Genomic DNA, 27281 nt, shown 5'->3' on the forward strand with positions numbered 1-27281 from the left:
TCGACAGCGTAAACACCCAACAGGCTGACAAGATGAAGTCAGGGACAATTCACCAGAGGAATGGTAATAACCACACTGACGTTAGTGGTAGCACACAGCGGGTAGCCATATAGCTGTGGTGGTAGCATTTATTGCTATACTTAGAAGACATTACATAGCCCCATGGTGGGAATGCTGCAAGTCCCCAAGCTAAAGGGAGCAACATGGGAGCAAAATTAGAGGGCTTAGCCTTTTACTCATTTTCCATATGAAATTAAGATTATTTTCTGACCTGGAATTAGTGTATGATCCAGTAACACGCAGTTTGGTTCTCTGATAACTGCCGGAAAAGAAACTAGCGAAAACAGTTATTCTTTCTGCAAAACAAGTTATAAGGGCATTCACAACATGCTGCACAATACTTTCATCTCTTAACTTCTATCAACATCAATATTTCATTATAGGCTAAACAAGATGGATATATTTTTCAAAATAAAATTAAAACTTAGAATACCACTGTGGCCCTTTTGACTGATGTTGCTCATGCTCGTGTGTCAATTATCAGACAACCAAAGCTCTCTTAGACCTCTCAGGTTACAAACCATCTGATCATGAGTGACATAAAAACAGGAACTATCATATACTTGTGCTATTCAAAGACTGTGGAGGAGCCACAAAATTGTGCAATTTAACTGTTTCAAACAGCTGCAAAAGGGACAGCAACACAAGGTGTATCTTTCTGGAGTTTACGGAAATATATATTTAAGAGTGGCAGAGTTTAGTTAGTCATTTTGTGTGAATTAATTAAAATATCTCTAATACTCTCAAGATAGATATCAAATGTTTATTCAGGTTTTGTGTGTACATTGGGGGGAAAAACACAGAAATATATCCATTCCCATATGATTGACCTATAATCGAAAGGTAAACATATAATCCAAGGTGAATGTTTACCTCTGATTATGACACAAACGATTGATTGCAACATTAAATCACGACTCGTATTGGTGAATGCTAAAAGAAACTGGCCACTGTTGGATGGATGCTTCATTTCCGTTGGCTGTATACAACCCGCTCAACGACGACCAACCAGTTGGCCGTGGAGAAAACCTTGGCGCTCCCTCTGTTTTTGTTTGGGATGCATTCTGCAGTCCACTTCCAGATGAAGGGGGGGCGGGAGGGCGCTTGTTGGCCCTGCCGCTCGTCTCAAGTTGTGTACATCCGCGATGCGAACCCGGTGCCAACTTTGACCCTGGCAGCTCTAGTGTGTTCTTAAGGGCTTGGCATAGACTGGCTCCAGGAAATGCTGTGGGAGCAGCATGAAGAGCGCCACCAGAAAGACTGCACTCGCCAAAGACAGCAGCACGTACCGGCCGATGAAGAATCTGTCCACTATCTGTAGAGGAAAACAGCGAAGCGCTATTAATAATAATGATTACACCTTAATGCATACGGTATGTATGTACTGAGTAAGTAGCAGTTTGTGCTTAAAGTGGGGAAAGCATGCATGGTGGATTGTTAATAAATTCAGTAGTTCCTCTTTCAGCCACTAGATGTCATGGGAGAGCTTTGACAAGAGGCTTTACTGGGCTGGAGTGGGGCCGAGTGCTGTGCAGTAAGGCCTTGGAAAGACAATCTATAGTCACTTGTTGCCTAAGAATTGAAGTCAAACTGACTCCAAACATATATTAAGATTACTTAAATTATCTACATTCCTAACATTTGACTATGCATATATATTTTTTTATCTTAACCAGATGAGCACACTCTAGTTCAGGGGTTCCCCAACCTTTTTTGGCTTGTGATCCCACTTTGACATTCCAAAAATGTAGGGACCCAAAGATGTTCAAATTCCGGTACATCCATCAGTATAAATCAGTGACATCATCAACCGTATGTTGAACATTAAACTAACATTAAAATCAGAATACTGATCCCCCACCCCCCCCCCCCCTCAAAATGCTGACATTAAACTGAGAAATCTGACTCGACCCCCCCTCCACCATTCTTAAACTCAGAATTCTAACATTTTTCCAGATCTGACTTTATTCTCAGAATCCTGACTTAAACTCAGAACTCAAATACATTCACATGTGGCCCTAATCGTCTTCGGTAGTTCTAAATTGTGTGTGGTGTAAAAAAAAAAAAAAAAAAAAAATTCAGGTGACCCCATTTGAATTCCAGGCGACCCCACTTAGGGTTGCGACCCTAAGTTTGGGAACCACTGCTCTAGTTAATGAAGTGGCATGCCAATAAGTTGACCAAAAATGATGAGGGTGAATTGATATGAGAGTGCAGCACTCATTGACTAGAATACAATGTCTTAGCATGCTTTCCCATAGCAAGCAGTCACACAGCCCTTTCACTCTCCATTTAAGCCAGCAGTGTATCACCAGTTGAGACATATATGGCCACTAATGGACAACATTAGCTAGGACAACATTGCCCATGGTTACGTTTTAGCCAGAGTTTTCCTTGCAACAAACTGGTGACTGCTGTCAACACTGGGCTTAGAGAAAACTGCTCAGTTAGATTCAATTTGAGATAATACTGGAAGGATAAATTGACAGTCTGTGGTGCATTCAGCAGGCCCACTGTTTTGACTGTTTCATCTATTCTGAAACTGACAAGGGAGTCAAAGCCACCTTAAAGATATCCTGTACATTTTGAGTTCTAAACGGCTGCAGAAATACTTTTTCCACAGTCATCTTTAAAGAAGTCTCCAGAGATTACATAACTCGAACCTTGCGAGGCGGCTGGATTCACGCGAGATCACACGGCAAATCCACCTTGCCACGCTCCAATCAGTGGTTCACACCAATCAGCGTGAATCAGTGAAGCGTTTTCTGAAAATTGCGTTAAAAAAACAACAACGCATGTACGCTTCAAACGTCATGAAAGTGGTCCTCGTTTGTGAACACAAATGTCCACTCTCATAAACTTTTGTTAACCATAGACCTTATTTCATGCATTTAACCGGAATCCCCATACTAAAATCCCACAGCCTTTTCCCCTTACGAACCAGCATGGCGGCGATTTGCTACTTCCCACTCATTCTTGCGGTTCTCTATTACCAGAAAAGCAGCAGCCTTAACAGTGCTGACTAACGACAGAGCTTTCACAGGGACCATCATGGAATGTGTGTGTGTGTGTGTGTGTGTGAATGCACTGGCGTCTAGGAGAGGTGGGGTCCTGTACTGTACGCTGTCTCTGATGGTGCATTTAACACATCTCACTTTTTAATTTGGCGATTAGACAGTGAGCAGGAGGCCAATGCAGGGGCTATGTTTTATTAATGTAGCATTGAGCTGGAGCGTGGGAGCAGGCAGGCGGGGAGGTGGGTGGGGGGGGGGGGGTGGGGGGGGGGGGTGGTGCTTGGTGTAAAGCCCCCAACCCCACCCCCGCTCTGGGACTGGCCTAATTGGCACGATGATATTTTACTCAAGAGCTTAGACATTCCAGAAAGTTACTTGCACTGGCATAGGCAAAACACACATAATGCACACATATGCCAAACAGTTATTAATCAGGAATCCCTATCTTGTTATTAATACACTGCTAAATATCTGGAGGCTTCATGCACCAGCTTTATATTCCTCTCAATCCCTCTGCTGACTAGTTCAGACTCAAACTGCACCAATAGTTTCTCTGAAAATGCATTTGACTATTCCAAATAAATCAGTACTTCAGGTTTGCCTGTTTAAATATGTGACCACAGAGGCTATAGGCCTCTTTATTTACATTGATTTCAGCGTAAATATCAATCAGCGGTGGTGGGTGAAAAATACATTACATAAGATAATGCATCATGACGATTAGGTTGAATATACCCAATTGTCAAAAGACTCATACAGTAATTGCTACATTTTACAGCCCTGTGAGCCGCTCTCCAACTGACATATTTTATCATTTGCCATTTAGACAGATAACTAAAGGGATTTTTACACGGGGAATCACAGAAACCCAGGAAGTCACATTTTCCTGTGTTGCAGGTCTGGTTTCTCCCGCTACACAAAGGCTATAAAATGTGAGCTGGCCAGGACGGGGCTCTGCTCTGCTATTTCTATGGGATGGCAGCTTGCTTGGCAGATCTGGCTGGCTTATTGGCACAGCCAGGAGGCAACATGGGGGAGTGTTTGTTCTGTGTTGCTGTTGGACGAAGATAAAGCAGAACAGGCCTTTACGACAGGCACACGCATGTGGGCGCATACATGTATGCACAGTTGCACACACACACACACACACACACACACACAAGGGCTAGGTTTACATGCACACAGTATTCACGTACGCACACACACAGGGGCTAAGTTGACATGCACATAGTATTCACGTACGCACACACACAGGGGCTAAGTTGACATGTACACAGTATTCACATATGCACACACACAGGGGCTAAGTTGACATGCACACAGTATTCACGTACGCACACAGGTGCTAAGTTGACATGTACACAGTATTCACGTACGCACACAGGTGCTAAGTTGACATGTACACAGTATTCACGTACGCACACAGGGGCTAAGTTGACATGTACACAGTATTCACATATGCACACACACAGGTGCTAAGTTGACATGCACACAGTATTCACGTACGCACACAGGTGCTAAGTTGACATGTACACAGTATTCACGTACGCACACACAGGGGCTAAGTTGACATGTACTAGGGGTGGGGGGGAAAATCGATACAATCGATGCCAAAGCCACTGGGCTACTATAAACTTTAGTTCCAAGGCCAGCAGTAAACAAACGGTAGCATCTTTTCATTTTGTTTTAACAGTAACAGTTTTGTCATAACAGTAATTTACAAATTCCCCAGTTACTGAATGGGCTGCACAAGATGTTTTGTGCAAGTGAAGTGAAGTTGCATTGTTCAAAAACTACCTAAGTACAGTAGTCCACACACACATCCAGTTAAGGTGGACCGTAAGTAGACTGTAACAAACAGTTCAGTTTGTCAGGTGCATGCAACTATGACATGACTTTATGAAAGTTGTTGGTCTGTCTACTTGACAATGTTGCTGCAATAAAATGGTTGAAGTCAGATGTACAGACTGGAAAATTGTTCTTATGTTGACAAGGTTTTCCTTTGGGGACATCATTTGCAGTTGAAAAAGTAAGAAATCGCAATATATCGAAATATAGCAACATTCAATATATCGCAATATTCAATATATCGCAATATTCAATATATCGCAATATCGGCGATATCGCAATACTATCGTATCGTGACTCAAGTATCGTTTTAGTATCGTATCGTGGGCATCTGGTGATTCCCACCCCTAACATGTACACAGTGGCCCCTATTCTCCCACAGGCCTTCGGCGCTAAAACGGGCCTTAAACGCAAAAAAACGTGCCTTGCGCCTGCCTCGGGAAGATATCAACATGGCTTTATGCTGCCAAATGCGCTTTAGGCGGAATGGGCGTGGCGCACTCCCTGAATGGGCGTGTCGGCCTTAAATACCGGTCTAATGATATCTTCCCATCTGGCGTAAATTTAGCGCTTTGCGCTTTTGAAAACCAGGCCTATTCAGTGCGCCAGTTGCGCGGAGCGCTCCTCTGCCTCTCCTCTGTCACCCTTCTCTGTGTCACTCCCTCTCTCTCCTCAGTCTGACAGGCACAATACGACTCTCTCTCTCTGACTCCCTCGCTCAGACAGACACAACACACGTCCCATAGGAAAAAGAAGTTGTAAGTTCACTGCCTGGCATGTGAAATGTCCCAGCATGCATTGGGCTGCTCCATTTCGCTACTAAATAGCAACCAAATGAGGCGAAATAGATATAAAGGTAGATCTAAATAATGTGTAATGGTAACACAACCTGCAATTGTAGAACATTTCAATATTGGACCAAATAAAACATTGAAATGAAAACACCACCCTATGTGAAACATATGTCATCCTGGGCCTATATATATCCCTCGTCGATTTAACGTGATTTAGATAAGTGACAGCGTAACGCGCTTCTACTGTCATGTGCTATACTGTGATGTCTGCTCCAATAACTTGGCCCTACTTCACATTTAGCTTTACAATAAAAACACATTTCTGCAATGACTTTACATAATGTAGGCTATATTTATGTGCATCATCCTACCTGCAGCAGGGGAGAGAAAACAATATCTTTCTGGACAAACTTTCACCAATCTAATTAATCTCATCATATAGGGATAGGCTATATTTTTCTAGCTGATGTGTTTAGAACATTCTTTTCACTTTGATCTTGCTATAGTGTAGCGTATTTACATGCTTGCAGTATTTAAACTGCAGTTTATTGGTTTGAGAAGCATAATAATATGGAATAATAGCCTATATATGGAGACAGATAGACGGGGATGAAAGGGAGGGGGGGAGGAGAGCGCTTGGCTTTTCTGGTTTTACTGGACTACGTGGAATTGGAGCTTAAAAGGCAAGCGTGTGATTCGTTTATTGCACTTCTCCAATGAGCAGATGGTGCATAATTTTACGCTTAAAAGGCGTGGTTATAATGCTTGAGGCCGCGTGTAGCGCCGGCACCAAGATATCGAGTGCGCTGGTCCACGTCCACTAATCTGGGCTGCGCCAGGCCATAAACGCAGTTTCTACGCCGATGCAACGATAGGGCCCAGTATTCACGTACGCACACACACAGGGGCTAAAATGACATGCACACAGTATTCACGTACGCACACACACAGGGGCTAAGTTGACATGTACACAGTATTCACGTATGCACACACACAGGGGATAAATTGACATGCACACAGTATTCACATACGCAGACACACAGGGGATAAATTGACATGCACACAGTATTCACGTACGCACACACAGGGGCTAAATTGACATGCACACAGTATTCACGTACGCACACACACAATGGCTAAATTGACATGCACACAGTATTCTGGATTCTTTAGGTTTTATTTGGGATTATGCACCTGTAATACCCTTATCCTGAAGGTAACCTGTGCCCATGAATAATCACAATTTCTGCCTATAATTCTCCTGCCAATATATAGCATAGCAAACAAAGATGTGCTTTTGGGTATTTTACCGAAATTTGTTGTAAGTGGATGGATTCCTAATTTGCCATATGCCCAGGTTCACATGCTCTGTTAATGAAATAAAAAGATATAAGGAAATACATCATCTTAGTTGCGTGTGCTGATCAGAGTTGTGATTCATGGCATTCTTAAAGTCGAAATGAACCCAACGGAGCCTAAGTGGCATGTGGGTCGGTGTCCGTTTTAGACTGAAAACATAACTTGTCTGAGACGACAGGTTGAGAGGCGGGTCATAGTAGCATGTCGATGATTTTATTTGACAATTCTGGGGACTGGATTGGGCTTTGGCCAATCCTGGCATGTTCCGCCCCCAAATCTAGTGGGATTCAGCGTGTTGTGGCGCTCTCCTCGGGAAGAGCCTGGTGACGCGAGGTTAGTGGCTGAGTGGAGCTCGGCGAGCCGCAGGCAGCCAGCTGCCTTTGTGTTGCGGGGCGGAGAGTGCAGCCCGTCGGCCTGGAATCTCTGAGGGGTGACACCCCTGATAAGCAGGCTCTCTGAGGCGCGCGCCAGTTACGCTATTGCGGTAAATACAATATTCCTGGAATGCGAGTGAGCCAGTTACATTTCTTTGCATTCTCAGACATTACAGTTTGCTTTATTTTGTATGTTCCATACAATTGGCCAAGTTAGTAGTTAGTTAATGGGCTAGAAATTCTGCCAGATTACAGGCACTAGGCACCATTTTCTCCTTCATTTGGAAGAGAAAATGATCCTGAAATGAAGATTTGATTGACAGCTGCCATGTCATGATATGATTGGTTGAAATGCGGTAGAAATTTGATAGTACTATGTGACTCTCTCTCTCTGTGCCCTAAACATTTCACTCTGTCTGCTGAGCTCTCTGTGCCCTAAACATTTCTCTCTGTCTGCTGAGCTCTCTGTGCCCTAAACACTTCACTCTGTCTGCTGAGCTCTCTGTGTCCTAAACATTTCACTCTGTCTGCTGAGCTCTCTGTGTCCTAAACACTTCACTCTGTCTGCTGAGCTCTCTGTGTCCTAAACATTTCACTCTGTCTGCTGAGCTCTCTGTGCCCTAAACATTTCACTCTGTCTGCTGAGCTCTCTGTGTCCTAAACATTTCACTCTGTCTGCTGAGCTCTCTGTGTCCTAAACATTTCACTCTGTCTGCTGAGCTCTCTGTGTCCTAAACATTTCACTCTGTCTGCTGAGCTCTCTGTGTCCTAAACATTTCACTCTGTCTGCTGAGCTCTCTGTGCCCTAAACATTTCACTCTGTCTGCTGAGCTCTCTGTGCCCTAAACACTTCACTCTGTCTGCTGAGCTCTCTGTGCCCTAAACACTTCACTCTGTCTGCTGAGCTCTCTGTGCCCTAAACATTTCACTCTGTCTGCTGAGCTCTCTGTGCCCTAAACACTTCACTCTGTCTGCTGAGCTCTCTGTGTCCTAAACATTTCACTCTGTCTGCTGAGCTCTCTGTGTCCTAAACATTTCACTCTGTCTGCTGAGCTCTCTGTGCCCTAAACACTTCACTCTGTCTGCTGAGCTCTCTGTGTCCTAAACATTTCACTCTGTCTGCTGAGCTCTCTGTGTCCTAAACACTTCACTCTGTCTGCTGAGCTCTCTGTGTCCTAAACATTTCACTCTGTCTGCTGAGCTCTCTGTGCCCTAAACACTTCACTCTGTCTGCTGAGCTCTCTGTGTCCTAAACATTTCACTCTGTCTGCTGAGCTCTCTGTGTCCTAAACATTTCACTCTGTCTGCTGAGCTCTCTGTGTCCTAAACATTTCACTCTGTCTGCTGAGCTCTCTGTGTCCTAAACATTTCACTCTGTCTGCTGAGCTCTCTGTGTCCTAAACACTTCACTCTGTCTGCTGAGCTCTCTGTGTCCTAAACACTTCACTCTGTCTGCTGAGCTCTCTGTGGCCTAAACACTTAACTCTGTCTGCTGAGCTCTCTGTGCCCTAAACACTTCACTCTGTCTGCTGAGCTCTCTGTGTCCTAAACACTTCACTCTGTCTGCTGAGCTCTCTGTGCCCTAAACACTTCACTCTGTCTGCTGAGCTCTCTGTGTCCTAAACACTTCACTCTGTCTGCTGAGCTCTCTGTGTCCTAAACACTTCACTCTGTCTGCTGAGCTCTCTGTGTCCTAAACATTTCACTCTGTCTGCTGAGCTCTCTGTGTCCTAAACATTTCACTCTGTCTGCTGAGCTCTCTGTGTCCTAAACATTTCACTCTGTCTGCTGAGCTCTCTGTGTCCTAAACATTTCACTCTGTCTGCTGAGCTCTCTGTGTCCTAAACATTTCACTCTGTCTGCTGAGCTCTCTGTGTCCTAAACATTTCACTCTGTCTGCTGAGCTCTCTGTGTCCTAAACACTTCACTCTGTCTGCTGAGCTCTCTGTGTCCTAAACATTTCACTCTGTCTGCTGAGCTCTCTGTGTCCTAAACACTTAACTCTGTCTGCTGAGCTCTCTGTGCCCTAAACATTTCACTCTGTCTGCTGAGCTCTCTGTGTCCTAAACATTTCACTCTGTCTGCTGAGCTCTCTGTGCCCTAAACACTTCACTCTGTCTGCTGAGCTCTCTGTGCCCTAAACATTTCACTCTGTCTGCTGAGCTCTCTGTGTCCTAAACATTTCACTCTGTCTGCTGAGCTCTCTGTGCCCTAAACACTTCACTCTGTCTGCTGAGCTCTCTGTGCCCTAAACATTTCACTCTGTCTGCTGAGCTCTCTGTGTCCTAAACATTTCACTCTGTCTGCTGAGCTCTCTGTGTCCTAAACATTTCACTCTGTCTGCTGAGCTCTCTGTGTCCTAAACATTTCACTCTGTCTGCTGAGCTCTCTGTGCCCTAAACACTTCACTCTGTCTGCTGAGCTCTCTGTGCCCTAAACATTTCACTCTGTCTGCTGAGCTCTCTGTGTCCTAAACATTTCACTCTGTCTGCTGAGCTCTCTGTGTCCTAAACATTTCACTCTGTCTGCTGAGCTCTCTGTGCCCTAAACATTTCACTCTGTCTGCTGAGCTCTCTGTGTCCTAAACACTTCACTCTGTCTGCTGAGCTCTCTGTGTCCTAAACATTTCACTCTGTCTGCTGAGCTCTCTGTGCCCTAAACATTTCACTCTGTCTGCTGAGCTCTCTGTGCCCTAAACATTTGGTGGTAATGGAACCCAAATGGCCTTACACCATAAATGACAAAATTCCAGGTCATCTACGTTGTTTACTGGTATAGTGCGAGTAGGGCAACCAAGTAACGTTCTATTTAAAGGTCCCAATTCGTGCAGCTGTAACCTCTTAAAAATGTGTGTCTCTGGTCCATAAAACATGATTCTGGATTAATTTGTCGAAAATATAGCAACCCCGTTTGTCGTGACGGGAGTTGTCCCTTCCTCGTCCCAAGAAAGGTCTGTTTCTATAATATATTCAGAACTAACAGTTCCCATTGGCCGCTGAGGGAGAGCCCGCCCCAGGCTCCCAGCGGCCAATCAGATTAGCGTCTGTGGACCAGCACGCTAGGTTGTGTCTACAACTAACGCTATCGTTAACTTAACGTTGCTACGCTAAAGAGGACATCTCAAAATGCCTAGACTTACCGAATGCACCTCCGCAGTTGCTGGATCACGTACAGTTGGCGTCGCTCCAGCTAGAAGTGTTAATTTTGTGGCTATAGACAAAATGGTGCAGGTAGCTTTTGTGAGAGAGACCCGCGCAGTATGTGTGAGGAAGCTCGTGACGTCCCAATTCCCCTCTGGGCAAACGAAGCGTTTGGGGGTGTGGCTTGGAGGAGACTGCAGGGGGAAGCTGGATAGGGACAAATCCAACTGTGGCAGTTCTGAGCTTGTGACCACTCATTACAGGGAGGGCTGACAGCAGTATACAGTATATGCATTTTAGGGCTGTGCCGATTCACTTATCTCCCGATTCGATACTATCACGATACTTTGGTGCCGATTCGATATATATTGCGATTCACGATTATTGCGATTCTACGATTATTGCGATTCGATATTACGATTTATTGCGATTTTTGTTTATTTTTTTCTTTTATTTTTTCAGTTTGTTTGCTTTTTTACACTAGATTAGAACATGGGAAAAGTTGAATCATACACTAGAGACTGTATATTATATATCATGAGTAGGGCTGGGCGATATAGTTAAAAACAGGGGCGGACTGGGATCATAATTCAGGCCGGGCATTAGATACCAAGCAGGCCAGGCCGATATGGGCCAACGCGCGTGAAATTTGGGCCGTTTGAAGCCAGATTTGGGCCGTTTGAAGTCCAATTTTACAATGAGATGCACCCACTTTAACCCTGAAGTGTAATTATTACTTCAGACTAACTAATAAAGTAATAAAACCACTAGTAAACCAGTAGGCGGCGCCTAGCCTGCTGTTCAGTGAGTGGCCTGACTGCAAGCACCAAAAAAAAAAAAAAAAAAAATTTTTTTTTTTTTTTTTTTTTAATTTGCGATTATCGATTCTGGAATAAAAGATCGATCCAAAAAATCGTGACATTAAAAATCGCGATACTTAGGTGAATCGATTTTTTCTCCCACCCCTAATGCATTTACAAGTAAAAACAGCTTTTGCACGGAATGGGACCTTTCATATAGCTCAGTGGTAACGTTAGCCCAGTGCGTTAGCCAGGCTGCCTGGTCTCTTCTCTGTATATCCTTACAACAGCTAAGAGAGGAGCTTGTGAAGAACGAACATCCCCACAGTCAAAGCACTTCCCTGAGATACAGTATCTATATAAAAACATTCATTGCTTTACTACCAAAAATAAAACCTCCAGTGTCTGTATATGCTAACGCTAACCCGTTAGCGATTAGCTAATGGCTGGTGGTTGTGTACACTTGTGTAGGCCCCATGTTATACCCGGGAGTTAACATTATGAAACACATTTCCTGGCATATGCAGGCAGTTGGAAAACCTGGTAAGTTCTGAAAATATGTCTCTATTATTGTGTTATTCCAGCTATCGTTATCGGTTGTTAGGTTATAGTAATATTAAGCCGACAAATAATGCAAAACAGCCGGTTAACACAAGCAGCTAATGCTAGCCTGCGTCCATTAAAACCATTGTGTATTAAAATATTAAGGCACCGCAGCGACTTCATAAATCATGAATTAACTCCCCCCCCATCAATGACGATGCCATCGTCCATCACAATGTTTCACTGTGGAACCATCACGATGGCTATTTGTTTGACATCGCACAACCCTAGTACATCTCTTCCCTTGTCCTGCTGGATGCAGCTAGGTAGGACAACCAATTTGAGCAGCATACTGTCCTGACCATTGACTACATCATACGGATGACGCAACTCCACTTCCTACCGCTATGCAAAAGTGAAGCCAAAAACATGCCGGATACTGGGAGGTTTGAGAGTGGCTGTCACAGCTGTCAATCACAACTTTTAATATTGTCAAATAACTTAAAAACAAACTTATCCGAAAAATTAGCACTTGAACATACAGTACATCAGCATGATAAGAACTACCTAAAATGACAGATCCATCTTTAGGAGAAAAAAATATTTGACGAATATTTGATTTTTGTTTTGTTTGGCTCATGTCTCAAACACTAACATGGAGGGGGCGGGACTTATGAACTTTAGTGGGACCAGTCACAAGGGGGCAATCGAGATGTTTTGGCTTCACTAGGAGCCGTCATGATGTCCATATTTTATACAATCGTGTGTGTGTGTGTGTGTGTGTGTGTGTGTGTGTGTGTGTGTTTGTACTAGAGCAGGGCTACCCGGGGCTACTTCGGACAGAAACATTGAAGTCGCGTTCGGGCTCGGGCCGGGCTCGGTCACGTAATCAGTCACTTGTTTTTGCCTTCAAATATATCTATCATCAGCTCCTGAGCTAATTTACTACATTAATGAAAGCACCTGAAGGCATCGAATGAAACACGCCCAGACATGCACTCTGCTGCTCTGCCCGGAGTCAGCTGCATGTAGGCTGGTGTCGCCGACACCGTGCAGTACTTCTTTCAGCGATGTGGGACTGTGTGGGCAGTGCACGGCACGCACAAATTAGGCTGTTTGGTGCTTTGCTTTGTACATTATGTATTAATCATTGACTGCTTTGAATTACGAGGACTGATTTTGGTTTGGGATTATATAGGGCTGTTTATAGGCTGGACAGACTCATTGAATTATGCGCTCGCTGCGCTCCGAGGGGAAAAAAAAAATCACGGAGGGGGTTCGGGCCGGGCTCGGACAGATTATCAATTGACACCTGTCGGGCCGGGCCGGGCTCGGCTAATAATGTGACGGGCTCGGTCGGGTTCGGTAAGGAAAATTCAGCCCGAGCCCAGCTCTAGTTTGTACGTACGTACAGTGTGTGTGTATGTGTGTGTAAGGCTGTTTTCGATCAGTGTATAGAGCTCACCTCCTTCTCTTTGAAAGGGGAGGGGGTCTCTGAGCTGCGAGGGAAAAACACCAGCCCAACAGTGATGAGAGCCAGGAGGAATACAGGGACCACGCCTAGCCTGGGGAGACACAACACACACACAGTTCAAACTAAAGCGGAAAACATGCTACAACGTAGCATGGTAGTTGTAGCATGTTTCCAGCTTAACAGGATATAAGAACATGCCTCTCTCAACTATTTGCTTTCCACTGCTGATTTGATGTCCTCTAGTCTAGGGCAAGGCCGGATTAACCATAGGGCAACCGGGGCAGGTGCCCCTTTTGCTCTCAGAGTGCATCAGATTCATGCATTTTACTTTAAAATGTACAAAATTTCTTTGTCCAGGGGGGGCACAGCCCCCCCTACAAACCCCCCAGTCAGACTAATATCTTTATCCTGCTGGTGCTACCTCTTTGCAAAGCCTAGAATTGCCTATGAGTGAGTGAGAAACTGAATCTCAGAAACAGAATAATAACATAACAGTATAATACTAATGTTAATTTAAAATGAAATATTCCTCTAAATATGGCGAAAAAACATCCAAACATCCGGACGATGGGTAGGGGGGCCCCTGGGAGCTTCAGTGCCCCGGGGCCCCTGGGGGTGTTAATCTGGCTCTGGTCTAGGGTAACACTTACTGTATGCAGGGCAATCTGGGTCATTGACGTTAGAAGTTGGGCATTCCTTTTGTACTGGGAACTGGGTATTTCACAGTTAAAAGTTCAGTAACGCTCCCTGTGATGTCACCTGCCCTCAGATTTGCTCCACCGATCTCGGGGGAGCCTCACCAGCCCCGACCTCAAAATCCAAGATGGCAGGTAGGGATGGGCGGGAGTACTCGGGGGTCCCCGAGTACTCGTTCATAACTTCAGTACTCGAGTAACATTTCCGCTGTTCGGGTACTCGCCCCACTCCCCACCCCTTTAAAAATGGTCTAAATCTACGCATGCATCGTTATGTGGATCTGCATGAACTGCACGGGTGTCAAGTCAGCCAGAATGTACAAGTACGTCATCCGCTTTGTTGCTTTCAAAATAAAACGCTTATTATAAAACGGCTCTCTCAAATCAAGCAATCTGATTGGTTCACAGCCATTGTATAATTCCAGTAACCGAGTTCAATAACCCATGGCCATGGGTTATTGGTTGCCATGGCAACTCTCTTACTAAGAGAGTAATAATAAGGCTTACCTCAAATGACAACGTAGAAAAAAAAATGGCGGAGACAGCTGTCAGATCCTTGTGAATCGATCTTCGCTTATAACTTTACTAATACTTCGCAGAAAATGATGTTTTGTACAAGAATAGATGCGGGCTAATGTCTTCTTTGCAAAAGAAAGGCTGTTAACCCCGCATTTAACCCCGTAACGTTAGTTGGTGTCAGCTTTGCAGAGAGCATTCAGCTTCTCAACAAGCGCTGAGAATGCAGCGCTGCGGCTCGAGCTGCCTGTCGGGGTTTCCAGAAAAATCTCAGCTACTCAGCAAGCGCCAGGATTGGCCAATGTCAACTTCAGTCTCCAGAACGATCCAATCAAATCACCCGCATGTTCTTGCGGTCCCGCCTTACAGTAGTGTTTCAACTGACTCTATCAGAATGACATGCCAGTCGGAGTCGGACTTATAGTATTATTATTATTATTATATTATCATACTTGGAAACCGTTTTATAAAAGCAATATAGCACTCGAGCAGCATGTGTTGTGGAATATATCCCGCTGATAAACTGTTATCCCACTCGGCCTGCGGCCTCGTGGGATAACAGTTTATCAGCGGGATATATTCACCACAACACACTTGCTCTCGTGATATATTGCTTAATTGTAACGTAACCTTATTTATTTTGAGTAATGCGTTACAGCCACAGTTTCACGCCATATAACATCACAGCGAGTATTTTGATACAAGGTTTGCTGCTTCGTTCGTTGAAATACCTTTTTCTCTTCCAACATGCATCAATAAGCTATTTACTTTTTTTAAGTAACATTATTTTGAAAGTTTTAACCGGAAGTTTTCCAGCTCATCCCGAAAATGGTGGTTGGAGATATGCTCCCGAAGGAGACAGATGCACGCTTCTTCATAGCGCACGCTAGGGCTGCTCGATTATGGCAAAATCCATAATCACGATTATTTTGATTGATATTGAGATCACGATTATTTAACACGATTACTCATTGACATTGAGAACAACATGAATTTATTGAACATTGACACTGGCTTTTCTTTTTAACATTGGATGTCTTTGGATTTGAGATATAATTGAAAATAAATAATAAAAGTGCAAAGATTTAAAAACAAATATACAGTATATGTAGGCCTACTATGTTGCAATGAACTGCCACAACCAACTGCAACTATTAATCTACATTCAATATGTTGGTAAACATCTCAACTAGTAGTCCTTAAACGTCACAGCCAAAATAGTGTTGCAGACAGTACCCCTGTGATCAATCAGTGAAAACGCTATTTATTTACTGTTGTTTAATTAAGTGGAATGAAAACAGTCGGGACATATGTTGCCAACAGCAAATTAGTGCTTTCATATTTCATCAAAACTAACCAAATGAGAATGTTATTGAGTAACGTTCGTTTACATTACATTATTACTCATTTGGCAGATGCTTTTATCCAAAGCGACTTACAATAACACGTTTAGGTTCATAATAGGCTACTGTGAATGTTTATCTGTGAGCTCTTCATCAGTAGGCTAAATTACGACCATCCTGCCTCGCTAAGTTGTTGCTGTTATATTAATTTGTATGCAGTGACGCAGCATGTGGAAAACAAAAGCGTGAGTCATAAATATCAAAGGGTGTAATTTATCACGGAGAACATCTTACCGACTCAAAACAACGCTGCGCCATGGTGCCAACTACCTACTTTACGGAGGACTTTACACCTAGTAAGAAATAGGTGTCAAATGTAAGTTCTAACTTAGCTGTTGAATATGCGGTTGCATTGTAAAGAGTGTCCTGAATCGATGACTGTGTTGCGGTGGCAGGAGTTACGGGGCTTTGTCTTTTTGTTCGTTTGTTGCTTGGTCATAGACCACTTTGTGAGTGGATTTCAAGTGATTAAACAAAGAGGGAGAGAGGTCGTGTTGGTGCAGCCACGACCGCGGAAAGTTCCAAGTCTGACTCGGCGAAACCATAGTGTTTCTACACCACAGACGACGTTTTACCTCTCTTCTCGACCAGCGGCTCTCTGTGACTTCTGTCATCTTCTTCTTGTGCTACTAAGGAAATAAGCAGGGAGGAGGAACGTGCCGTGGCTCTCTGTTCACATGACAGTCATTCACAACTCAAGCTGAAACGAAGCGGTGTGTGTTTTGGGCTTTGGGGGAGGGCCCGAGCACACCGCTGCAAAGGAAGGGGTGCGCTTGATTTACAACACAAGACAGAACAAGAGTGACAAGAGCCGCAAAATCGTTTTATGTCTATTATCTTGTTTTCATAATCGTGGAAAGCCCAAATCGTAATCATGATTAAAATTCGATTAATCGCCCAGCCCTAGCACACGCCCAATAAAACTCATTCAAAACTTTGCACTAGTTTACTGACTACACTGTCGTTTCCCATAACGTTAGTCACAAGAAATGTGGAGAAAGAATCACTTTTTGGGAGACAATCGCTTCATGGTGATCACTATTTAGCTGTAATGTTAATCACACTGGTCTGTGGTCAGTTTTCACTTTTTGGCAGAACACCGGACCTCGTAATCCGTGGATTTACATTAGTGTAACAGTGATCATATTCTTAATTAATACACAGGACAAGATGTTACTATCCCTTGTGTCAAAATCCGAGGAAAAACACATTTAGAAGCCCAATCCAGAATAAAACAAGCTAACAGGCTAACAAACTAATAAACAAGACACAAATCACCAGTTACCTACCCTAGCCAACAGCAGTATGAAGCATGTCATTGGGGTTTTCAAGTGGGCACCTTCCTTCACCGACGTTTCGTTAAGTTAGGCCCACGACACCTCAAGAAGGCTTAACGGTGTAATCCAGCGTCCTGGAAACACCCCCCTCCATGCTACCACCGCACAACTGCATATTACCTCACTATCTAAGCCTAGCTATACAGGTCGGTTCGGTATGACATTCCTGACTACACCACCACTGTCAATGATTCAGCCCTGTTGATGCGGACCGTTAATCATGACCAACAACAAACAATCCCTAACTACACCACCACTGTCAATGATTCAGCCCTGTTGATGCGGACCGTTAATCATGACCAACAACAAACAATCCCTAACTAGACCACCACCGTCAATGATTCAGCCCTGTTGATGCGGACCGTTAATCATGACCAACAACAAACAATCAATCTGACCTTAGCGAGCTCCCCAGCTAGCATGTTTCCTCCTTATCCACAGCCATTCACTTGCTCGTTCTGCTGCCTGAGACATGTTGCTAACCGCAAGTTTCAGGCTCCGTCCCCGAATGCCCAACTCAGTTAGTAAGGCAATAACGGACTTTGCCACAAAACCACGGCAGCCCACCTCTACAGGCCGCACTCGAGCCCTCCAACCTCGCTGCTCTGCCTCTGCTGCCATTTCAGCATACCTAGCTTTCTTGCGCTCATAAGCCTCCTCAACTCGATCTTCCCACGGGACTGTGAGTTCGATAAAATAAACTCTCTTCTCTACCTCAGACCACAGTAACAAGTCCGGACGTAGCCGGGTGCTAACTATATATGCTGGGATGACTAGCTGTTCATTCAAGTCAACCCTCATTTCCCAGGCTCCACCTACACTTAGCTGCCCTAACTTGTGCCTGACCTTAATTGGTCTAATCTTTTCTCCCTCACGTACAAATTTGATCTGTCTAGTCTCTTTGCTAGCAACTAGAGAATTTACTTCTAGCCGCTTTTCCTCAACTGCAGCTGCCAAACATTTCAACACCTGGTTGTGACGCCAGGTGTATCGCCCCTGGGAGAGACTAACCTTACACCCTGACAGTATAGGCCTCAATGTACATACACTAGAACACAACGGGCAGGCACCATCCTCGCCCAACCACTGATTTAAGTTCTGGGGAGATGGCAGCACATCATAAGTAGCCCCTAGAATAAATCTAATTCTGCTGGCCTCCATGCTCCACAACTCTCTCCACTTCAACTTTCTCTTCTCTACACTCTCCCAGTTCACCCACTGCCCTTGCTTTGCCTGCGACACTGCCTTAGTACATCTTACTGTCTCCTCTTGCCTATGTACTTCTTCAACTACCATCTTCCTCTTTTCTATTACTGATGCCTTGTTCCACACAGGTTTCCCTATGCACAACCCTAAGCCTCCACGCCCATGCTGCACCTGACCTATGATATCCCTGTGTCTAAGAGCTGACTGTGCTTGCTGTACTGCCTCCTTTGGGTTCCACTTCCTCCCTGTTTTAACTGTGGGCGCTACACTCCTAACCACTGGATCCTTTGACTGAGTCAGAGTCATTTCCAGTCTAACCTTAGCACACTTGAACTCCTCTGTCAGGCTAGATAATGGCAATTCCAATATGCCTTTCCCATATAAGGCTACACTGCTTAGGCAGCGTGTGACTCCGAGCCATTTTCTAATGAATGAGTTAATCATCCTTTCTAGCTTTTCTACCTTTGAAAAGGGGAACCTCATACACTGTCAGTGGCCACATCAACCGAGGCAACAATCCAAACTGCAAACACCACAACTTTAAACTTTCCTCGGAGCCCTGACTTGTCTATACTTGAAATACCTTGAATCATTTCCTGCCTCACCTCCTCAAACTGTCCCTTATCACTGAGACTTGCATCATACCATCTTCCCAAACTCTTGACTGGTTTCTCTAACACTGTAGGCACCACCTCATCATTTATAACAAACTTCTTACCTACTACCCTCCCTTTAATGATTGAAATACTCCTGGACTTACTTGGCTTCACTTTCATTCTAGCCCACTGCAGATTACTATTTAACTTATCCAACAATCTGCTAGTACATGGAGCGGTTGACGTCATAGTCGTCATGTCATCCATGTATGCCCTAATTGGAGGGAGCCGCAGCCCTCCCTGCAGCCTTTCTCCACCCACTACCCATTTTGAAGCCCTAATAATGATCTCCATTGCCATGGTAAAAGCTAATGGGGAAATTGTACACCCTGCCAAAATGCCTATCTCCAGCTGCTGCCAAGCTGTAGAGTACTCTGCTGTGGTAAAGCAGAGTTGAATATCTAAGAAGTAGGCTTTAACTAAGCTCTTTATACTACCTGCCCTGGCACTCTAAAGAAATCAAAGGCCTCCCATAACAGACTATGCGGCACTGACCCGAAAGCATTAGCCAGGTCCAAGAATACTACATGCAGGTCTCTCTTCTCACGCCTAGCTGACTGGATTTGGTGCCAGATCATGCTGGTGTGCTCTAAGCACCCGGAGAAGCCGGGAATTCCAGCCTTTTGCACCGAAGTATCTATTAGCCTATTCTTTTCTAGATAACTAGACAGCCTCTGTGCCACAACACTAAAGAAAACCTTCCCTTCAACATTAAGTAGCCTGATAGGTCTAAACTGACTTATCTCTAACGAGTCCCTTTCTTTAGGAATGAAGATTCCCCCTGCTCTACGCCACGCCTTAGGAATAACCTGCTTCTTCCGGACTACCTTCATCAGCTTCCATAGAAACTGCAACACATCTGGAGCACTCTTATACAGCCGGTAGGGGACTCCATTAGGACCCGGGGCTGAAGAGGCCCTTGCACGTCTCACTACTTCTTGAACTTCTTTCCACCTTGGTGGGCTATCATCACACTGGCTCTCTATTTCACCAATAGGTGGAATATCAGCTGGGACTGTCATCTCTCTAAACCTTTCCCTATCTTTGTGAACCTCCTCCAAATATTCCTCAAGCTTCTGCTTAGGTACCATAAGGCTACCATTCTTTTCCTTACTAAACAATGACTTCACAAATCTAAATGGATCCTTATAGAATGCTATTCTAGCTCTCTCTTTCTTTTTCCTATTTTTCCTAATGCTCTCTGCTCTTCTTAAAACTGCCAAGCGATCCCTCACATCTGACTGCAAGCAATCAATGCCTTCCTTCTCAACCTCTGTAGCTTTCCTCCACTGCCTCTTAAGCTGTCTTCTCTCCTGGATAAGTCTATCTATCTCTTGTTGGCGCCTAGATTTAACTACCTCACCCTCTAGTTTCTTCCTTTTCTCAAAGACGCCAAACCTTTCCTTACCATAATCATAAATACAATCTCCCATTTTCTCCAACTTACTCTCAGCAGTTCCTTTAAGCTTCTCTAACATCCTAACCAAATCACTATTGATATCTTCCCACTTCCTACTTTCCGCTGCACCTGGCCACTTAACTCTAGGCTTCTGACCGCTAATCTTCTCCCTTTTTGGCTGGCTGGCCTCTCTGCTTTCCTCGGTGCTAGGACCTGCCTCAACATCAGGGGTGCTGATGTCCTGCGAGCTGTGGGTTACTTCCTGTCGCTGGACTTCACCCGACTGACTTGATAAACTTCTTAAGAAATAATTATCAATGCGGGGTCCCTGTGTTCCCTCTACCAAGCACCTCTTCCTGCCTTGATGGATTCTAAGGCCCCTCAAAGTTGTTACCTTCTGCCAGCCACACAAGCAAACCTGACGCTTCTTTCCATCTACATCTGAACTAGTGGCTTCCACTAACATGTTTTCCCTACTCATAGTCAAGTCCGTTCCAGAGTCAATAACCGTGTCAACCATAGGTGAGTCATCTTCCGCCCCCGCTCTCGCAGACTCTAGGGGTGTTTTTTCATAATTCTGTTTCGTAGCAAGTTTGGGTGTAACCAATGGCCTATTGGCCTTGGCTACTGCCACAATGAGCAGCTAACCCATTGCAGCCCCGATGGGGTCTAATCCCTCCTGTCAGCTGTCTTTCCATGCTGTCACTAGGTCTTTCCCTAGTTGTCAGCTGCACTATTCACAACAGTCACTAGCCTAAGCTAGCTTTAGTATTAATTAATACACAGGACAAGATGTTACTATCCCTTGTGCCAAAATCCGAGGAAAAACACATTTAGAAGCCCAATCCAGAATAAAACAAGCTAACAGGCTAACAAACTAATAAACAAGACACAAATCACCAGTTACCTACCCTAGCCAACAGCAGTATGAAGCATGTCATTGGGGTTTTCAAGTGGGCACCTTCCTTCACCGACGTTAAAGTAAAATGGATGATACTGGACATTGGATAATGGACATGTATTGGAAATGAGTCTTCGCTTGTTTCACAACACTATTGTCTGTTCCGAAGCGCTAATGCCATCCATCCAACCATCGGAGATACTGTCTGAGGTAGGCTTTAGACATTAGCTTAGTGTCACCTCATCTAATATCACAGTCAGTCCCTCTGCATACAAAAAATGCTCCAGGTAACGCTTTTTCCATGCAAAAATGCAAATGTTATGTGTGAACAGCCCCATACACAGATTACCCCTGCTCCGTCATTACCATAGTAATCACACAGATCCCCCCCCCCCCCATCCGCGAGTACCCGGTTACTCGTTCATAATAGAAGGAGAGTACTCGAGTATTTAAATTACGTAAAATGCCCATCCCTAATGGCAGGTCCGCGCTTCAACAGTAGCTAAAGTTGTACTAATAAATACTGTTTATTAGCACTTCTGTCTCATTTGTGTCTCATTAAATCAGTAACACACAGTACTGTCTAGCTTCTATCTGTGGACATGTTGCTACAGTGTTTGTATGTGCAAAATAGCACAAAAATGCATAGTTTATCAACTGTTATTGCTAACAATGGCTAGCCTGGCTAGAGCTAACCCTGCCTGGTTTCCCGACTGTTTAAATGGAACAGAACTTGAGTGTGACGTCACTCAACTGGGATATTCGATACCTAGTTCCCAATATAAAAGGAATGGCCCATATCAATGCTGCATTCCAGACAACTCAGAGGTGAGAATTTGCTAGTTGAAAAGTACCAACTCTGACCCTCAAATTCTTCCAGCTGCACAACACTGTTGTGCGTTGGCTAGGGCTGGCACGGATCACGGATAATCCGTGACCCGTACGGATCAGCCCCCACGGTTCGGCACACGGTTCGGAACGTCGTGGTCCGCGGACCCCCCCCCCCCCCTCCCCTTTCGTTTCATTTAACGTTTAACGTTAGTGTATGAGAACGCCCAGCGCAGCCAGACACAGACAGGAATAATCATGGCAAGCACAAGTGAGCTTCCTCAACCCTTGTCGCCGCTGTAAAGTATCTCTGAAGGCTGTGGCTAGTGGCTCCTAAAGACAGAGTGACAACAAACTTATTTCAACACCTCTGAAAAAGCACAGGAATGCGATCAGCGTGTTGCGCGCTGCACAATATAACGAGAGCCACAACACACACACGCGCACACGTTTCACAAACACATTATCACCGGACGGTGAAATGTTGCCTTAGGACACATAACAACAAAACAATACGTGGGGCCACTGAGTAGCTTAACGTAGCATCAACGTTATATTTCCAGACTGACCTGGTCTGGTCTGTAGGTCTGTACCCGTGTCATGTGACTGGTGCAAGCAACAGCCACGAAGTTAGGCATAGCAGTGCCACCTAAAACAGGAAGTTTTGCCTGCCTTCAGAGTAAAAGCATACATTGTGTCACTTATGAGAAAAAAATATTTTTTGAGCTGTGCAGGGCAACAAATGGTTAGAGAATTATAATAGTATTAAAAAAATCTAATCGAAAATCTAATTTTGAGAGAAAAAATCTGATCTATATATTTTTTTGCTGATCCGAAAAATCCGTGATCCGTGGCTCAAAATCCGTCACGCGATCCGATCCGTGGGTTTTCTGATCCGTGCCAGCCCTAGCGTTGGCTGAAGTCAGATAACTGATTCTCCATGAAGTTGGGGTAGACTCCTCCCCCCACTCCCAAACCCCCCACCCCCAAGTTTACAAGTGGGAACTCCGACTTTGAGTAGCATTCCAGTGTACTTTTTCGAGTAGGCGGTCAGAAAATCCCAAGGTCTGAGTTGTCTGGAATGCAGCATTACTCCCAGTCGAATCAACCATATTCTTTATCCTGTTTTAAATGAGTTAAATTCCCAGTCAATTAAATTTCATCACATTATACTCATTCCAACTTGTCACTTAAGTGAAACAAAGGAAAATCTCTATTGGTGTCAGAGAGAAAGTGACATAGCAATAAAGATGAGACTATAAATCAGTGTTTCTCAACCACTGGGCCACGGCCCACTGGTGGGCCTCAGAGTGACATTTAGTGGGCCGCGGAGGACTTCTCGCATCAAGATAGGATATAATTGATTTGGGAAGGTGGTCCTTGGAAATGTTTTAAATTGTTAAAGAGTGGGCCTTGAATTACAAAAGGTTGAGCTCCCCTGCTATAAGACGATTGACTAATTCAAGTAATTCAAGTATTTCAGCATAACAGGGTCACTGTATTTGGGTATTAACCCGCAGACAGAGACGGCACGGTGCATCATGGGAGTACAGGATGTGTCTGGTGCCCATCATTCAAGTATAGGATTACCAGAGTCCTGCAGGTGTCGGTGCAATTTGGGCTCGCCTACCAGATCGGCTCGGGCACGCATTGTGATTGGCTGTACCTCGGGCACGTGGGACTAAAGTGGGCAAAATGGCTGACAGCTTTAGATTAGCTAACAAGCTAAGCTACTGATGTTATCAGACATGATATACATAAAAAATATGAATCATACAAACATTCAATGATCAGGATTCAAGTGTTACAGGACCATTTCTCATAAACATGAGCCTTACTTTTTGAAAATAAATAATGTGAGAGTTTAACTTCATCTGTAGTTGTCGACCCCGAGCCGAGCACATCCGGTAGAGCGAGTCGATCCTGTACCTACACAGGCCTGTAGCTACACAGGCATCATTTGATTGTAACCTGTTAATTGATTCCAATCAGCTGTTATTTTCCTACCAAGATGGCTGTGTGGTGATGTAACAGAATACTATCAATAGAGTTCAAGTATTGCAACGTTTGACAGAGTCGCAGTTATTAACACATTCACTGCCAGCCGTTTTTTCAATACTGTAGGTAGGTTCTGCCAAGGTTTTTTTTTGAGGATTCTGGCTCATCTTTCAAGAGCCGAGGATTCTTTTCTGCTAAGATTTTGTGAACACAAATGATCTCAAAAGAACTAATAGAATGTGTGCTTTCTCTGTCTAAAAGAGTTAGTTTGTAGAGTTAGTAGTTATGTAGGCATTAGCAGTAGAATACAGCATGGTTTCAGCGTCTGAAAATTTATTCTGAGATAAATGGCTTTTTGTGAAATTCGATAGAACAGTCACTTTAACCATTTATTTTTGGCGTAAGACGTCAGACATCTAAACAATAGTTTTGAACAGTAATTTCCTCCATAGCAGCAGGAAACCCCCCTCTCCTTCAAACTCCTCCCTCCGTGGGTGTGTCTCTGGTGGCTTTGCAGCGTTTGTCACAAGCGAGGCTCTGCCTGTCTCTGCTGCCTGGCTGCTGGCGGCTGCTCTTTGGGCGAGTCTGCATGAGTCGTTTCGGTTGTGAGCTCAGCTGCAATGAAGCTGCGTGCGATTGTGGGCTTTCTGCGGGTGTTTCAAAGTGTGTTGCACGCATAATCTATTATGCAAATTTGCAATCCCCCACCGCCAGCTCCCAGCGCGATAATGCGCGAAAGCGAAAGCGTTTTCGCCAATCCATTTTACAGTATGAGAATGGTTTCCTCGCGCGTTCCCCTGCAGTTTTGGCTCGGCTTTTTCTAGTCTGGAGAGCACTGTCGCAACTTAGTGGGTCGGTGGAATGGGTTGTACACGTTCGGTGGCTCCAATATTTTTATAGGAGACGTGGGGGGCGTTGATCCACGTCCCACCGTCAAATTTTTTTTTTTTTTTTTTTGACGAGTCAACTCGTCATTGGCAGTCAACCGTTGGATTTTTTTTGACGAGTCAACTCGTCATTGGCAGTGAACGTGTTAAAGTGACTGGGACAGTGCAGTACTTCTGCTGTTGTTTTTCTGCGAAAACAACATGCTCCACAAAACCTTTAGGGGAAAAATAATGGATTAAGTCTGACATATTTCCATTCTTCATTTAGCCCCGATATATATTATTTTTTGTATTGAGACCAAGAGATAAGCCAAACTCCATTCACAAGTATGTCAGTATAATATTGCTTGGTTCCTCCATTAAAATAACGTTATACACCGCGTTGGGCAGCAGCGGGCACTGTGAACCATCTAAAATTGTATATTTTATTCTAATGACATGCTACTTGGTGAGTCATCTCTATGCGAATTACCAGAAGAATATTTAGGCTACTTGTAACATGCCATGCCATGTGTATATGTGTGCTTTTGCAGACAAAACAAAGTGTAATTAGGCTGGCTTTACATGAAACTTTCATGCAACTAGTTGCAGGTTGCATGAAACAATCTTCATGCAACTTGACATTTACACAAAGCAATTAAAAAATAATCAAGTCTCATAGTAGTTTGTTTCACTAAAAAGCTAGCTAGATTGGTAATGTTTTGTCATTGTTTTTCCTTTTCTATCTTGCTACATTAGATGACTTTATCAAGTGGGGAGTGTCATTCATTCATTGTAACTTGCATCTTTGTATCTTATTTTGTATCGTTTTCTAGCTGGACGTATCAATTTAGACGTGTTGTATCAGGTTTTCTTCTGCCACTGGTTGGCTACTTTCTTTCATTATGGCTGTCCCGGAGAATAGGAAGAGAGCCATCAGTGCATTAGTAGCCTACTTATCAGTTTTGATTGGCTGTTGCATGAAACTAGTTTCACAAAGTTGAGTTTTGCAACTGTTGCAGCTGAGTTCAGAGTTCAGACAAGTGCAAGTGTGCAGTGCAGAGGGCTTAGACCATAATCAATTGCAACTTAGTTTCACCTCAGTTTCAACCAACCAAAGTTGCGTGAGAGTTTCATCGTATAAAGCCAGCCAGCGGTTTAATGGAGTGGCATAAAGTATCTAGATAAGAGAGAATAAACACCTTATGCGGCTGGTAATCATGTAATATGGAATGTCGATAATGTATGTTTTCTTTTCTTGTGTCTGAGCGTGTTCGTTTGTCTTGTCTGTGCATTGTTCAGAAAAATTGGAAATAAAATATTTAAAAACAAACAAACAAAACAAGAGAGAATAGACGGTCTCTGAAGGGACGTTTTACTGTGTGGTTGTTGTTATCACTCACCTAGCTGGCCCAGATGCTCTCAAAAGCATCATCCCAACCACCAGAGCCACAATCCAGACGAGAGCAATGAGGAAAACGCCTGTTCCGACGCCCAGCACGCCGATGGCCATTCTTAGCAAAGGTTCGCTACAGATAGCACGAATCTGTCAATGAGTTAAAATATGATATAGCGTTAGCTAAACTAGTTGCTATCCAGCGCTAGGCTAGCTGTCCCTGCGAGTGCTAGCCTAGCATGCTGACACTTGCATTCTTATGAGTTTACTTGTTCGACATGCCTTTCCGATTAAAAGCTTAGCTAATTCTGCTCGTTATAGTAACGAAATCTGCCGACGTGTTCAAATCAATGACTGTAAGGTTCAAATCAAAATAGTCAATGGTGTGTCTCGTCTCACTGCTTCCCTAATAACAGGATCCGGTGCTCGGCAACAGCAATCTTCAATGTAATTGGATACATCAACTCAAGGTTAGCCAATGAGACGGATCCTTACTAAAGGTGCACACTGACAGCATAAGAGCCTGGTGACGCGAGGTTACTGACAGCATTTTAGCTCGCGGGCATGCGGCCCGCGAGCGCCCCCTGTGGGGCCCGTGCTGGAATTGCATTTTTTTCTTTTTTCTTTTTACATTGCACTTGAACGCAACACGCAAGATACCCGCTGAAAGTGTC

At 44.2% G+C, this 27281-nt stretch overlaps 1 protein-coding gene across 1 annotated transcript; it reads right to left on the reverse strand.

Moving 5' to 3' along the window:
- Positions 1 to 783: 783 nt before the first annotated feature.
- Positions 784 to 26988, reverse strand: tmem218 (transmembrane protein 218). Its single transcript, XM_083645678.1, has 3 exons — positions 26615 to 26988; positions 13398 to 13497; positions 784 to 1375 (listed from the first exon to the last, which is right to left on the reverse strand). Exons 1-3 carry the CDS (start codon positions 26722 to 26724, stop codon positions 1241 to 1243), a joined length of 345 nt encoding a protein of 114 aa, XP_083501804.1. The 5' UTR covers positions 26725 to 26988; the 3' UTR covers positions 784 to 1240.
- Between the last annotated feature and the right edge of the window lie 293 nt (positions 26989 to 27281).

This window comes from Poromitra crassiceps, assembly GCF_964638095.1.
Source record: "Poromitra crassiceps genome assembly, chromosome: 1".
Lineage (NCBI taxonomy): Eukaryota > Metazoa > Chordata > Actinopteri > Beryciformes > Melamphaidae > Poromitra > Poromitra crassiceps.